The sequence below is a fragment of the Mesoplodon mirus genome (assembly GCF_964341445.2).
Source record: "Mesoplodon mirus genome assembly, chromosome: 3".
Lineage (NCBI taxonomy): Eukaryota > Metazoa > Chordata > Mammalia > Artiodactyla > Ziphiidae > Mesoplodon > Mesoplodon mirus.
Window position 1 is genome coordinate 8,978,077 of NC_138978.1, and position 11,852 is coordinate 8,989,928.

General features: G+C 58.9%; 2 protein-coding genes across 5 annotated transcripts; one reads left to right on the plus strand and one right to left on the minus strand.

Annotated features, from left to right (window-relative positions):
- Positions 1 to 400: 400 nt before the first annotated feature.
- FBXO2 (F-box protein 2) lies at positions 401 to 6,773 on the minus strand (the record flags this gene model as incomplete). Its single annotated transcript, XM_082612092.1, has 8 exons — positions 401 to 821; positions 1,053 to 1,191; positions 1,648 to 1,743; positions 1,815 to 1,944; positions 2,390 to 2,851; positions 4,827 to 4,894; positions 5,697 to 5,894; positions 6,223 to 6,773. 8 exons carry the CDS (start codon positions 6,771 to 6,773, stop codon positions 687 to 689), a joined length of 1,779 nt encoding a protein of 592 aa, XP_082468218.1. The 3' UTR covers positions 401 to 686.
- FBXO44 (F-box protein 44) lies at positions 5,968 to 11,648 on the plus strand. 4 transcript variants are annotated; one of them, XM_082612531.1, is made up of 6 exons: positions 5,968 to 6,048; positions 7,375 to 7,646; positions 8,846 to 8,972; positions 9,115 to 9,210; positions 9,300 to 9,455; positions 10,513 to 11,648. In XM_082612531.1, exons 2-6 carry the CDS (start codon positions 7,382 to 7,384, stop codon positions 10,679 to 10,681), a joined length of 813 nt encoding a protein of 270 aa, XP_082468657.1. In that variant the 5' UTR covers positions 5,968 to 6,048; positions 7,375 to 7,381; the 3' UTR covers positions 10,682 to 11,648. The 4 variants fall into 4 exon arrangements, with proteins under 4 accessions (XP_082468657.1, XP_082468656.1, XP_082468658.1 ...); XM_082612530.1 differs by lacking the exon at positions 5,968 to 6,048 and adding an exon at positions 6,352 to 6,432; XM_082612532.1 differs by lacking the exon at positions 5,968 to 6,048 and adding an exon at positions 6,352 to 6,432 and having other exon boundaries at positions 9,320 to 9,455.
- Positions 11,649 to 11,852: the final 204 nt, after the last annotated feature.

Sequence of the window (11,852 nt, forward strand, 5' to 3'; positions counted from 1 at the left end):
CACTGGCACCCATCCCTGGGCCCAGGAGAACTGGTACCCTAGATGAGATACTGCCACCACCCACCATCCTGCCTTCAGGAAAAAAAAAAACGGGGAGAGGGATCAAGAGAGGCCAGGAGGGGGGCCCCCCACACACACTCGGTTCTGGCTTCTGGGCAGCTTGGGTGTCAGTCGGGCGCCAGGCCCAGCTCCCCGTTCCCTGGCCTCACAATCCCAGCCTTTGTCCGGCGGGACCAGGCCTGGCTGGCTCTGCACCCGCCCAAGGGCCCCTGGAAACCAGAGCAGCTGGAACCCCACCAAGTATTTTTCCAGGCTGGGCCAGGGGCCCTCAAGAGACAGAGACTGAGCAAAGGGAGGGGAGTTCATTCATCCCCGTGTTCATTCATTCCTTCCTCCGACAAATAAGATTTATTGAGCGCCCATTTTCGTGGCAGGCACAGTGTTAGGTGCAGGGGATTCAGCAGCGGCGGGCCCAGGGCAGGCCCACGCCCTCACCCATCTTATTTTCTAGATGCAAATATATACCAACAAAACCCATCTTTCCCTCTGAGGGGGCTGGTCTTCGAGCGTGGGAAGGGAGAGGAGTGCGCCGGATGCGGAAGGTCAGGATGCTACCGACTAAGTCCTATCTACCCCCGCGCCTCTGGCCCTCCAAGGAAGCCGGGGTAGGCGGGAGGAGGGGTCACTCAGGGCTCCACCCACACGCTGCTGTTGGTCACCCGGGCCCCGAACCAGCCCTTCCAGTAGACGCAGTCCTGTCCGCCGTGCTCGAAGCGGACGAAGCGGACGCCCGGCCCATAATCGGTGAAGGTGTGGGAGATCTGTGGGTGGGGAGTCAGGGGGAAGGGGGAGGGAGGGTCAGGCTCGGAGCCCCGAGGCCTCCCCCAGCCACCCCACCCTGGCGCTCTGACCCTCGTCTAGCGCCCTGGATTTCTCAGCGCAGCGTCCCTCCTCCAAGCCTCTCGGCCCGTCCAACCCTGCCCCACCCACACGGGCCTTAGGCGGGCTTTTCACGAGCCCCGCCCCACCGCCCCCCGGGCCTCCAAGCTCACCTCAATCCAGCCACCGTCGTCGCTGTCTTGTGGCACTGCCACCTGCCCGCTGTTGAACTCGGCCAGCACGTCCTCGTGCTCCGACAGCAGCTTCACCGTGAGCTCGTACAGGCAGCCGGCGTCTCTTCGTCCCGAGTACCTGCCCCGAGGGAGGGAGCGCCCGGGGAAGGCTTCAGCCCTGCTGAGCGGGTACTCTGGGCCCAACCCTCTACAGGAGTTAGCCCTGCTGACCGGTAGTACCAATGTTCCCATTTTACAGATAAGGAAACCGAGGCCGGAGAGAGAAAGTGACTTGCCCAAGTGACTTGCCCAAACCCGAGGACTAAACCCCAGGTGGGCCAGACCCAGTGTTGGGACCAAAGCCAACCCACAGGGACACTTTTTGTTGGGACAGCAGGTGGATATTAAAAAACAAAAACAAAAAAAACTTGCCAACATTTAAAACTCAGGAGGGGAGATGGATTTCCACCTTCTCCTGAAAACCCATGGTCACGTGACTGCAAGCTCTCGAGTAGGGAGGCAGCGGCCTCTGAAGCAGAGTAGCCGGTTCCAGTTCGCCCCTCAACCCCGCTCCCCTTCCCCCACGGCCGCTCACCAGTCCTTCACCATGATGGCCGGCTGAGTGGTGTCCAGCAGCTCCTCCCAGTAGCCCTCAGCCTGCAGGTCAATGACCTGCGCTTTGCGACACCACCTGGGAGACTGGGGGTTAGGACTGAGTGGAGGTCCCCTCCCCCGCTTCTCATCCATCCCCCTTCTCCTTACTCGAAGGAGGAGGCGAAGTACTTCTTGACACTCTCGTCGTGGATGAATTCCACCCCGCAGTCTCCGGGCAGCTCCTCCACCCTCCAGCCGTCCCCACCGTGCTCCACGTCGCACCAGCCCTCCAAGTCCTCTGTAGGAACACCACAGCCCCACGCTGGTCACCCAGCCCCTGCGAGGGTGTGGCAGGGTGGCTCTTGCCCCTATCGTGGGGGGGAGGATGAACGCGGTCCTTGAATGGTGTCGCGGTGGGCGTGAATGGTGAGCACTTCCTGTTTGTCCCCAGATTCTCTCTCCCTCCCAGCAGGGTCCTCCGCGGGGCCTGTCTTGCCCCAGCTCCCTGGGGGGTGGAAGGATCTGGGAGAGAGACAACTCCCGCCCGCCTCCCCGACTTCCCCCGCCCCGGAGCAGGACAGGAGGATAATACTACAGTCTGTACCGGGGCTACTCTGTGCTGGGCGCTGCGCCAAGCGCCTTATCTCATCCACCCCTCAAAGCAGGCTGGCCTTGTTACTGCCCATGGTACAGAAGGGGAAGCTGAGCTCCCCAGGCCGGGGTGACAGGGCACGACCCCTCACCTTCCCCGCACGGGTTGCGCAGCAGGTTGCGCCGCCTCTTGCTCAGGAAGTAGAACTGCTGCCAGTGGTCGCGCTCATCCTCGGGGCCGCCCTCGGGTACCAGACCCTCTTGCTGGCACTTGAGCAGCCACAGGGGAGAGCCGTCGACCAGCTCCTTCCAGCGCAGGCACACCAGGCGGCAGGCCTGCACGAGCTGGGCGGCGGGCAGCTCGGCCAGCACACGCAGCAGCAGCGGCTCGGGCAGCTCGTCCAAGTACGCTGCCTCCTCCTCCCCCTCGTCCTCGGGCCGCTCCTCCCCGCCGCTCGCCTCCTCCGCGCCAGCCTCCTGCGGCTGCTCCTCCGGGCTCTCCTCCTCCGGCTGGCCCACGCTCTCTGCGGGCGGGCGGGCGGGGCGCGGCTGAGACTCCCCCCAGACCGCCCCCGCCGCGCGCCCCGGCCGCCCCCACCCGCGCTCGGACAGTCCTCAGCGGGGGCCGGAGTTTCCGTGACCAGAGCCTGGGACCAGGAGCCCGGGGCCACAGATCAGCTCCAAGTCTGAAGAGTGGCCTCAGTTTCCCCTGCAGTGCCAGTAAACCCCATACCTGAGCCGACAGCAGGAACTGATGATATTCCTGACACAGTGAAGCCCCTTAGCCCTCTCGACGGCCCTCTAAGATCCCTGCTCCGGTCACCTCCTCAGGGGAGCCCTCCGCAACTTCCCCTACCACAACATCCTCTCACCTCACCGCTGGGAGTTCCGTCCTTCCTAGCTTTTGTCCAAGGGTGTGACGGTTTATAAACGCCTTTCCCTGGGACTAGACTGAGGGAATGAGGGCAGGAACCGGGTCTGGGAAACTCACTGCTTCATCCCCCGTGCCTGGCATCTGGCGCCCTGCCTGGCTCCCTGTCAGCGGCTAATGTTTATTGGGCACTTACTTAGCAAGTGTTAGGCCCCATTCTGAGCATTTTAATTTTTACTCTTTAAATCCTCGCAGCATCTCTTCTAGGTTGTCCCTATTACCATCCCTATTTCGTTGATGAGGAAACTGAGGGACAGAGACGTAAAACCACCCAGGATCACGCAGCAAATGAGTGGTCGGAGCCTGGATTTGAACCCAGGCAGTCTGGCTCCAGAGCCACCTTTAACCACCACAGCCTTGAGAAAATGATTCGTTGAGTTGAGGGTTATGATTTTGATTTCACAGATGAAAATGCTCAGGTTCAGAGATGGGGAGTGACCTGCCAAAGGTCGCACTGCTGGTATTCAGGCAGGGGATACGGGGATCTGAGGCCTGAAGGGAAGGGAGAACAGGGGCTTGGGGATGGGGGAGGGAAGCTCATTAAAAGAGAACATGTGTATCAAATAGGAAGATGTAGTAAGCGCTTGGGAAGGAAGGTTTCTTCACTCCTTTTCCTATTCCTGGCCCTCAGCTTCCTCGTCTATAAAATGGGGGTAATCCCAGGCCAATCAGACAGTCCTGATGTCCACCTCTTCTGAGGAGGGGGCAAGGGCATTCCAAATTATGAGGAGAGGGACTGATATCAGGAGCTGTGGGCTGGACTGTCTCCTGGATCCTGGCTGGCCTCAGCTGGGCCATCGAAGCCTTGAATAAGTGGATACCAAGTGCCCAGTGTCTCCGGAGGAGGAAGAGACAGTGGGGAAGTGATGGAGCCACTCTGGGTCATGGGGGAGGCCACTGCTCTCAGACCTAGGACAGGGTGGGTGGGGGAGTCCTAAGTGCTGGGCCCTGGAAAGCCAAGGTGGTGGTGGAAACAGGCCAGGCACCAGGGGAGGAACAGGCAGGGCCTAGACCCAAGGCTGGGTGTTGTCAGGACCTGGGCGGCCAGCCCTTCACCTCCTCATATGCAGCATTTCCCCACCGCCCACACTCTCAGCCCCCTGAGAGCCGAATCAGGGTTTATGTCTTCGGAGCCCAGAGCACACAGTGAGTCCTCAGTAAATCTTATTTAGTGAATCTTATTATTCAGCACAGTTCCCTTCATTGTTAGCTTTTTTTTTTTTTTTGCCACATCTTTATGATGTGGGGCTTCACACTTCCCTTTCGGCAAGGAGGAAACTGAGGCCCAGAGAGTCTTACTGACTTCTCCCAAGTCACACCGCAGAACTGTGGGATGGCGGAGAGGAATAATGCCTGCCCTGAAGCCATGTCACCTGCCCGTCTTGCTGCCCACAGCTCTCTGGGGAGCTGGGCCCAGTGCCCTCACCTCTCCACCCCTCCCCCTGCCCTGCCCTGCCCTGGCCCTGGTGGACACCTGATGCTCCCCCGAAAGGTGCACCTCGCCCAGTCCCCTCTCCTGGCCCCAGGCCTGGCACTCAAGGCCCCAGATCTGATTACAGGCCCCCCCACCCCCTCTTGAGCACACACAACTCCCCACATTGTTGCCTTCGGAAAGTTATCTGGCCCCTGGAAGCTGCCTCCGAGGCTTATTCACTCACCTGGATTGGGCCCCTGAGTCCAGGGAATAGCTGGGCCCTGGGAAGAAGCAGGAACCCATTCTGGGGCCCTATAAAGGGTGGGGCAAGGGGGCCATGGATTGGGAGCAAGAGCGGAAGGAGCTGGGATTTTCAGGGCTGGAGGGAGGGGTGGGGATCTTGGCTGCCTGAGTGAGCATCAGTCTGTTTCCCATTGTCTCCCCAAGCAACAGCCACTCTCAGATGGGCCTGGTGAGGAAGGGGTGGGGGCAGGTCTTGTTCCCACCCTGACTCAGCAGGCAACCCCTACAGGCCCAATGGGGAGTTCTAGAGATGGGGAGCAGGGGATCTTTGGTGCCAGAGGAGATGACTGGGCAGTCTCAAAGGGCCCTGAGCATCGGCTAGAGCTGATGTCCCAACTCTCCCTCACCACCAGCCTGGTTCCCACTGGGCATCCAGCCACCCAAATGAAGGACAGCCCCTCCAGACAAGGGATCCCAGGAGGAAGGCTGGGATGGGGTGGGGAGAGGCCAGTAACCCCAAGAAATTCATGGGGATTCAGGCATCTCACGGCCCAGAGTTGGCAAATGGAAGAAGCTGATGGAATAAAAAGGCTTGTGGCCTCTTCCATCCCAGATAGGTCCCAGACCCGGGTCCAGTAGACCCTCAGGAGGCGGGAACGTGGGATTACTCATACGCTATTTCCCAGGTAAATGGGACCCAGGAGTCCTCCCTCTCTGCCTGTCATCTCTCAAGGCCTCCGGCAGATCAAGACACCAGACAGAGGACTGTGCTCCTTTGAGACTGTCTCAAGGGCTTTGCTTGGGTGAAAGTGTGTCGCTCTGTGTATCGGGGCCCCCTCGCTCTCTGATGCCCCCTCTCCGTAGCACTCGCCCGCCTGCCCCGGTCACCCCTCTAGGGCTGAGCGAGTGGATCCGGCGGCGGCGGCTACCTGGGTCACCGTCTCCGTCCATCGCTGCAGAGCGCGGTCGCGAGAGGAGGACCCGGAGCGCTGCGGGCGGGCTGTCCGAGTCCCGCGGCGGCGGCGGCGGCGGCGGCGGCGGCGGCGGCGAGTCCAGGCGCTGCTCACGTCTGGGTCGGGTCCCGGCCGGCCGCGCCTCTTAAAGGCCCCCGCCTCCGCCCCCGCCCCGCCTTTGGCCCCGCGCCGGGACGCCCCACAGTCCGGAACGATCGGCCCGAGGCCTGAGGCTCCCGGTTCCTTGGCGGACCCAGGAGGCCAAGAAAGGTCGGGAGTCGTTTCTTTTTTCTTTTTTTTTTTTTTAATGGGGGCGGGTGGGAGTCCGATTCGGGGCGTCTCCCAGCACCCTCCTGGGGTGGCTGCTGGGAGGAGGCGGCGAGGAGGCTGGGAGAGTCTGGGTCATGCGGAGGGTGTGGGCAGAGGCTCCTCCCGGCACGACACCGTCCCGCCCCAGGTAATTTTCCTACATCTGTCGGGGGCGCACCCCAAGCCGGGTGCTCCCCGCGGGCCGGGGACCGGAGCGGGCCGTGGAGGCGGGGCCGGGGCGGGGCTCGGAGGGCTGGGGCGGGGCCGCATCCACCGGCGACCGCAGGCGGAGGCTGGCTCAGCCCTTGCTGCGGAGCGGGATCGCACAGCGGTGGCAGAGGGCAGGTGACCGGCGGGAGTGGGCGCGGGGAGCGCCGGGGCGGGGACGCGGGGTGCGGGGACCGGGCGGGCGGGCTCGGCGGTTCCGGGCCCAGCAGCAGTGCGCCGAGGGAGGCCCGGCGCGGACAAGGCCCAGGCGGCGGGGTTGCGCGGCGCGGCCTCGAGAGGCGGCGCGAGCAGGAACCCGAGCTGGGGTCGCCATCGATGCGCAGGGGTCCAAGCCTAGACTTTAGGAAACATTTGAAAGCCACGAGGAGGGATGGGAAGTCGAAGGCGCGCGGGGACACCCGGGGCTGGAGCCCAGCCACGGGGATGGGGGTTGGAGTATAGGAAGGCCCGCTCCCCATCGCCCACCCCTTCTCCAGTCCCAGCCAGGCAGAGCATTTCCTCCATGGTCTCGACAAAGTGGCTAGAGCCCTTTGGACCTCGGTCGGAGACAATGATAATTAACCCTCCCCCCCGCCAATATCTCCGCTCCTCCGTTTTGAGGTTGGGAGAGAGAATGCGGAAGGTACCAGACAGGCTGCAGGGCTGCGAATTGTTACTTCCATGCTAAAGACCGTCCGACCTATTGAAAAAAGCTGGCTCTAGATTCAGAGAAGGCTCAGGCTCCTTTCCCCGCTGCTCCTGTCTGTGTGACCTTGGGCAGATCCTGCTACCTCTTCTGCCTCCTTAGAGGCTATTGTGAGGTGCCAGTTAAAAAAATCAGAGCTCCCCTTTTACTGAGCTTCTGCTGTGTCCCAAGCTCCTTGTACCCCCTCTAGGAGGTAAGTACTGTTCCTGGCCCCATTTTACAGAGGAGGAAACTGAGGCTCAGAGAGGCCCAGTGACTTTCCTGAGACAGTCAGTGACAGTACTGCGAGGGAACCTCCACCACCACGGGGTGCTGCGAGTACGGGGTCCCGGGGAGAGGATCAGGTCTGTAGTGTAGCTTTTCAACAACCACAGGAGAGCCATGGCGGTGGGGAACATCAACGAGCTGCCTGAGAACATCCTGTTGGAGTTGTTCACGCACGTGCCCGCCCGCCAGCTGCTGCTGCGTTGCCGCCTGGTCTGCAGCCTCTGGCGAGACCTCATCGACCTCGTGACCCTCTGGAAGCGCAAATGCCTGCGTGAGGGCTTCATTACCGAAGACTGGGACCAGCCCGTGGCCGACTGGAAGGTCTTCTACTTCCTCCGCAGCCTCCACAAGAACCTCCTGCATAACCCGTGCGCCGAAGGTGGGGTGCAGACTGGGTATGACGTGCCCCCAAACACACACACTGTCATAATACCAGCTAACATTCATTAGGCACTTACTATGAGCCAGCCAGGCACTTTGGGGGGTTTAATTCCTTTCTCACAATAATCCTAAGAGGTAGGTACTGTTAGGCACCTGTTTTTCAGATGGACAAACTGAGGCCAAGAGTGGCATTATTCCACTCTTATTCCACTCTGAAGGTTATTTCCCCAGTGACCTTTCCTAGGAGAGGGAATGTTGGCCAGTTGGAATGAATTGTGCCCAAGACACAAGACCAGGAAGTCAGAGCCATATTTTCTTGGCCTGGCTCCCAGACTCCAGGACTAGGTCTACCAGGACTGCCCAGAAGACAAAGGGGGCTTTGCTTATGAGAGAATGAGAGATCCAGTCTTCTTCCCAGCACATTCCAACAAAAGGTAAAACAAGACTTCTGCGGTCATCCAGAGCCCCCTCTTTTCCCTTGCTGTGTTGTAAATGATTAAGTAGACACTTTGATGGGATGAGAACCTCAATCTCTATTATGTGGCCAAATTCTGGAGCAAAATGATAGTAAAACAACCCCAAGCTGTCCAGAGCTTTCAGATGCCTGCCTCACTTGACTCCCCAACGGCCATGTTCTTGACCAGCATGTTGACAAACTATGGTCCATAAGCCAAATCTGGCCTAGGAGCTAAGAATAGTTTTTATGGTTTTAAAGGGTTATTTAAAAAACAAACAAAAAAACCAAAACACTATGTGATAGAGTCAATATGTAGCCCACAAAACCTAAAGTATTCTGACCCTTTATGGAAAAAGTTTGCCAGCCCCTGTTCTTGACCCCAGTTTACAGAGGACAAAACCAAGGCTCAGAGAGAGAAAGCAGCTTGCCTAAGGTCACAGAGCCCAGTATTGGTAGAGCTGGGACTAGACCCAGATCTGTCTGACCGGCACCAGAGCATTCCATCACAGAAGTAGTCTGGTTGTTCCCATCATCAGGATTCCCAGTAGAAATCAGTTACCATGGTGCCTGGCACACAGGCAGCACCTAATACAAGGCAGGCACTGTTGATGTGCAGGGTTCCCCAGCACGGGGCTTGAGGGCAGCTGCTGAAATCCAGGGAGAGGTGCCAGGAGCAAGGGGAACTTGGGAGGCGGCCACTGAGGGGCTTCCCTTTGATACGAACTCTGCTTTCCCACCAGAGGGGTTTGAGTTCTGGAGCCTGGACGTGAACGGAGGCGATGAGTGGAAGGTGGAGGAGCTCTCTGGAGACCAGAGGAAGGAATTCCCCAGTGACCAGGTCAAGAAATACTTCGTGACTTCTTATTAGTAAGATCCAAGGGGTCTCGGGGTGGGGGGAAGCCCAAGTCACTGCACCTTGGGGTCTCTCCTGCTCTGGGAGGGGCAGTCCTAGCCCCCCAGTGCCCTAGTGGCGAGCTCCAGCCCCTCCCACCCCTTCACCCACCCCCAGCACCTGCCTCAAGTCCCAGGTGGTGGACCTCAAGGCTGAAGGGTATTGGGAGGAGCTGATGGACACCACACGGCCAGACATCGAGGTGAAGGACTGGTGAGTGCTTGGGGCGAGGGTCTGGGGGGGGGCCCTGCCACTCAGGTGCCCCGCCTCCACCCTGCCCCCCCATCTCCAAGGCCCTGAAGGGCCCTTCCTCTGCCTGCAGGTTCGCAGCCAGACCAGACTGCGGGTCCAAGTACCAGCTGTGTGTTCAGCTCCTGTCGTCAGCACATGCGCCTCTGGGGACCTTCCAGCCAGACCCAGCAACCATCCAGCAGAAGAGCGATGCCAAGTGGAGGGAGGTGTGTGAGCTGGGAGGGGGACAGGGGGCACATTGTCCGAGGCTGAGACTGCAGTCAGACAGGCCCAAGTTGCGATCCAGTTCTGCTGCTTCTTACCTGGGCTTTGGCTGCTCTGAGCTCTCAAAGATTATCAGTGAGATGATGCTGGTAAAGCCATGTTCGAAAAGATTGACTATTATTAATTACTAATATCAGTTATTACTATTATCTAGGTTAGGGTTCAGTGAACTTTTTCTTAAAAGGCCAGATACAAATAGTTTAAGCTTTGCAGGTTTTACTGTATCACAACTACTCAGCTCATCAACTCTGTCGTTGTGATGTGAAAGCAGCTTTAGCAAATGGGCATGACTGTGTTCCAATAAAACTTTATTTACAAAAACTGGCAGTGGGCCCCTAGACCATAGTTTGCCAACTCCTGATCCAGACCAGTGCTCTCCAGTAGAACTTTCTGCAGTGATAGAAATGGTCTGTCTGGGACTTCCCTGGTCTGGACTTGGCGCTTTCACTGCCATGGTCCCAGGTTCAGTCCCTGGTCAGAGAACTAAGATCCCGCAAGCAGTGTAGCACAGCCGAAAAAAAAAAAAAGAGAGAAAGAAATGGTCTGTCTGCCCTGTCCAGTTTGGTAGCCAAGAGCCACATGTGACAATTGAAAACTTAATAAGAGCCGGTTCATAGTACGACTAGGAACTGAATTTTTAATTTTATCCAACTTTAATTAATTTTAACTTAAATAGCCACATGTGCTCAGTGATGACTGTATTGGACATCCTTTGGCAGCTTGCAAAATTTCCTTCGGTTCATCTGAGCTGCACTTAGATAATCCCGTGGAGTGGACCCAGCAGGATTTTGCTCCATTTTACAGATGAGGAAACTGAGGAGGCACAGACAGGGGAGGTGGTCTGCCCCAAATCAGAGGACTAGAATTCCATTCTGCTGACTCTGGGTCGAGCACTGAGATCTCAGCCCATCCTGGCCCCCTCACCCCCTCAGGCAGTACCCCGCTCAGGGTCAACTGCCCTAACCGCTCTCCTTCCTTCCACCTGCCCCCACCCCCCAGGTCTCCCACACGTTCTCCAACTATCCACCCGGCGTCCGCTACATCTGGTTTCAGCACGGCGGCGTGGACACTCACTACTGGGCCGGCTGGTACGGCCCGAGGGTCACCAACAGCAGCATCACCATCGGGCCCCCACTGCCATGATGCCCCCGAGCCCCCAGCCACCTAACCCCAACTGATAAACTGCTGTCAGAGATGGACTGGGCTTGGGATGGGGAGGTAGAGGCCAGGCTCTCCCAGACTTCCTAGTTCATCCTTGCCCCCCCCCAGTTGCCTCTTCATGGAGCCTCTTCATTTGTACAGCCTTCATATGTTATGGGTAGCTAGCTCTCCACACGGGGGTCTCAACCTGAATGAGGGGGCCCCTGAGGTTGGGGGGTGCATGGTGTTCCCCCAGGCTCCTCCCCCAGATGCCTCTGAGGGAGGGTCTCCAAGCTCTGCTGGTAACCTAGATCTATGTGTCTGCCTTCCCTTGCTGGGTCATTTCTCACTGTCTTCTTTGAGGGCCCTCAGACCTGGGACAGTCAGGACATCTGGCAAGCCTGTGGCTGCCCTGCATAATACAGTTGCTGGGCGATGATGTAGCTCAGACAGGTCTGGGAGTGGAAGGACGGCGCTGCTGGCCCGTCCTCTGCCCCATTCTCTGCCACTCCCAGGCTTTCTCACTCTGTCTGCCTGCTTAGCGAGGTGGCTTTGGTCCAGAGGCTCAGGCCTGGTCTGAGATAGGCAGGCCCAGGGTGGGGTGGGGTCCCGGCCAAGTCTGGACTCTCTTCACTGTCAGTGAAGCCCCAGAAGCCACCTGTGTATTAAGTGAGGGCAGGGCTCTCCAGAAGACCCCCCTGGAATCCTGCACACAGCAACCCAGGGCAGGTGGGGGGCAGGATTGGGCCCTGAGAACTGGGATGTGTGAGCCCTGGATGAGTGGGATGGGAGGGGGGTTTCAAGGACCACCTGTCCACCTCCATGCCTAGGCCAGGCACTCTGTGGCTTGCAGAGCATTCCAAGTGCCCACCCTACCCTTGGAACTGCCATTCCCAGGACCTCCCCACCCTGTCGGACCACGTTCCTGCCTCTCCTTCCTGCTGGAAAGAGAGCAGTTCTCCTATCCCTGCTGCATGTGGCCAAATAAAAGGTGTTCCCAGCCCAACCTGTGCCCTGTGCTTTCTGGGGGAAAAGGCAAACTTCATGGGAGGTCTTGCCCCTTGCCTGTAGAAGCTGAAACGTATATGGCTCTGTCCAAGGTACAGAGAGGGGTTGACATTTCAGGAGCCAGCCTTCGAAGAATGAGGGTCCTGGGACAGACCCCTGGACGAGCTGCAGACATCTCGCACCCAGCAGCC

Bases quoted from the DNA above. Each gene is read 5' to 3' on its own strand.
- FBXO44 (XM_082612531.1), top strand. From the start codon at position 7,382: ATGGCGGTGGGGAACATCAACGAGCTGCCTGAGAACATCCTGTTGGAG. The intron at 8,973-9,114 runs GTAAGATCCAAG...ACCCACCCCCAG, and splicing joins TACTTCGTGACTTCTTATTA to CACCTGCCTCAAGTCCCAGG. The intron at 9,456-10,512 runs GTGTGTGAGCTG...CCCACCCCCCAG, and splicing joins GCGATGCCAAGTGGAGGGAG to GTCTCCCACACGTTCTCCAA.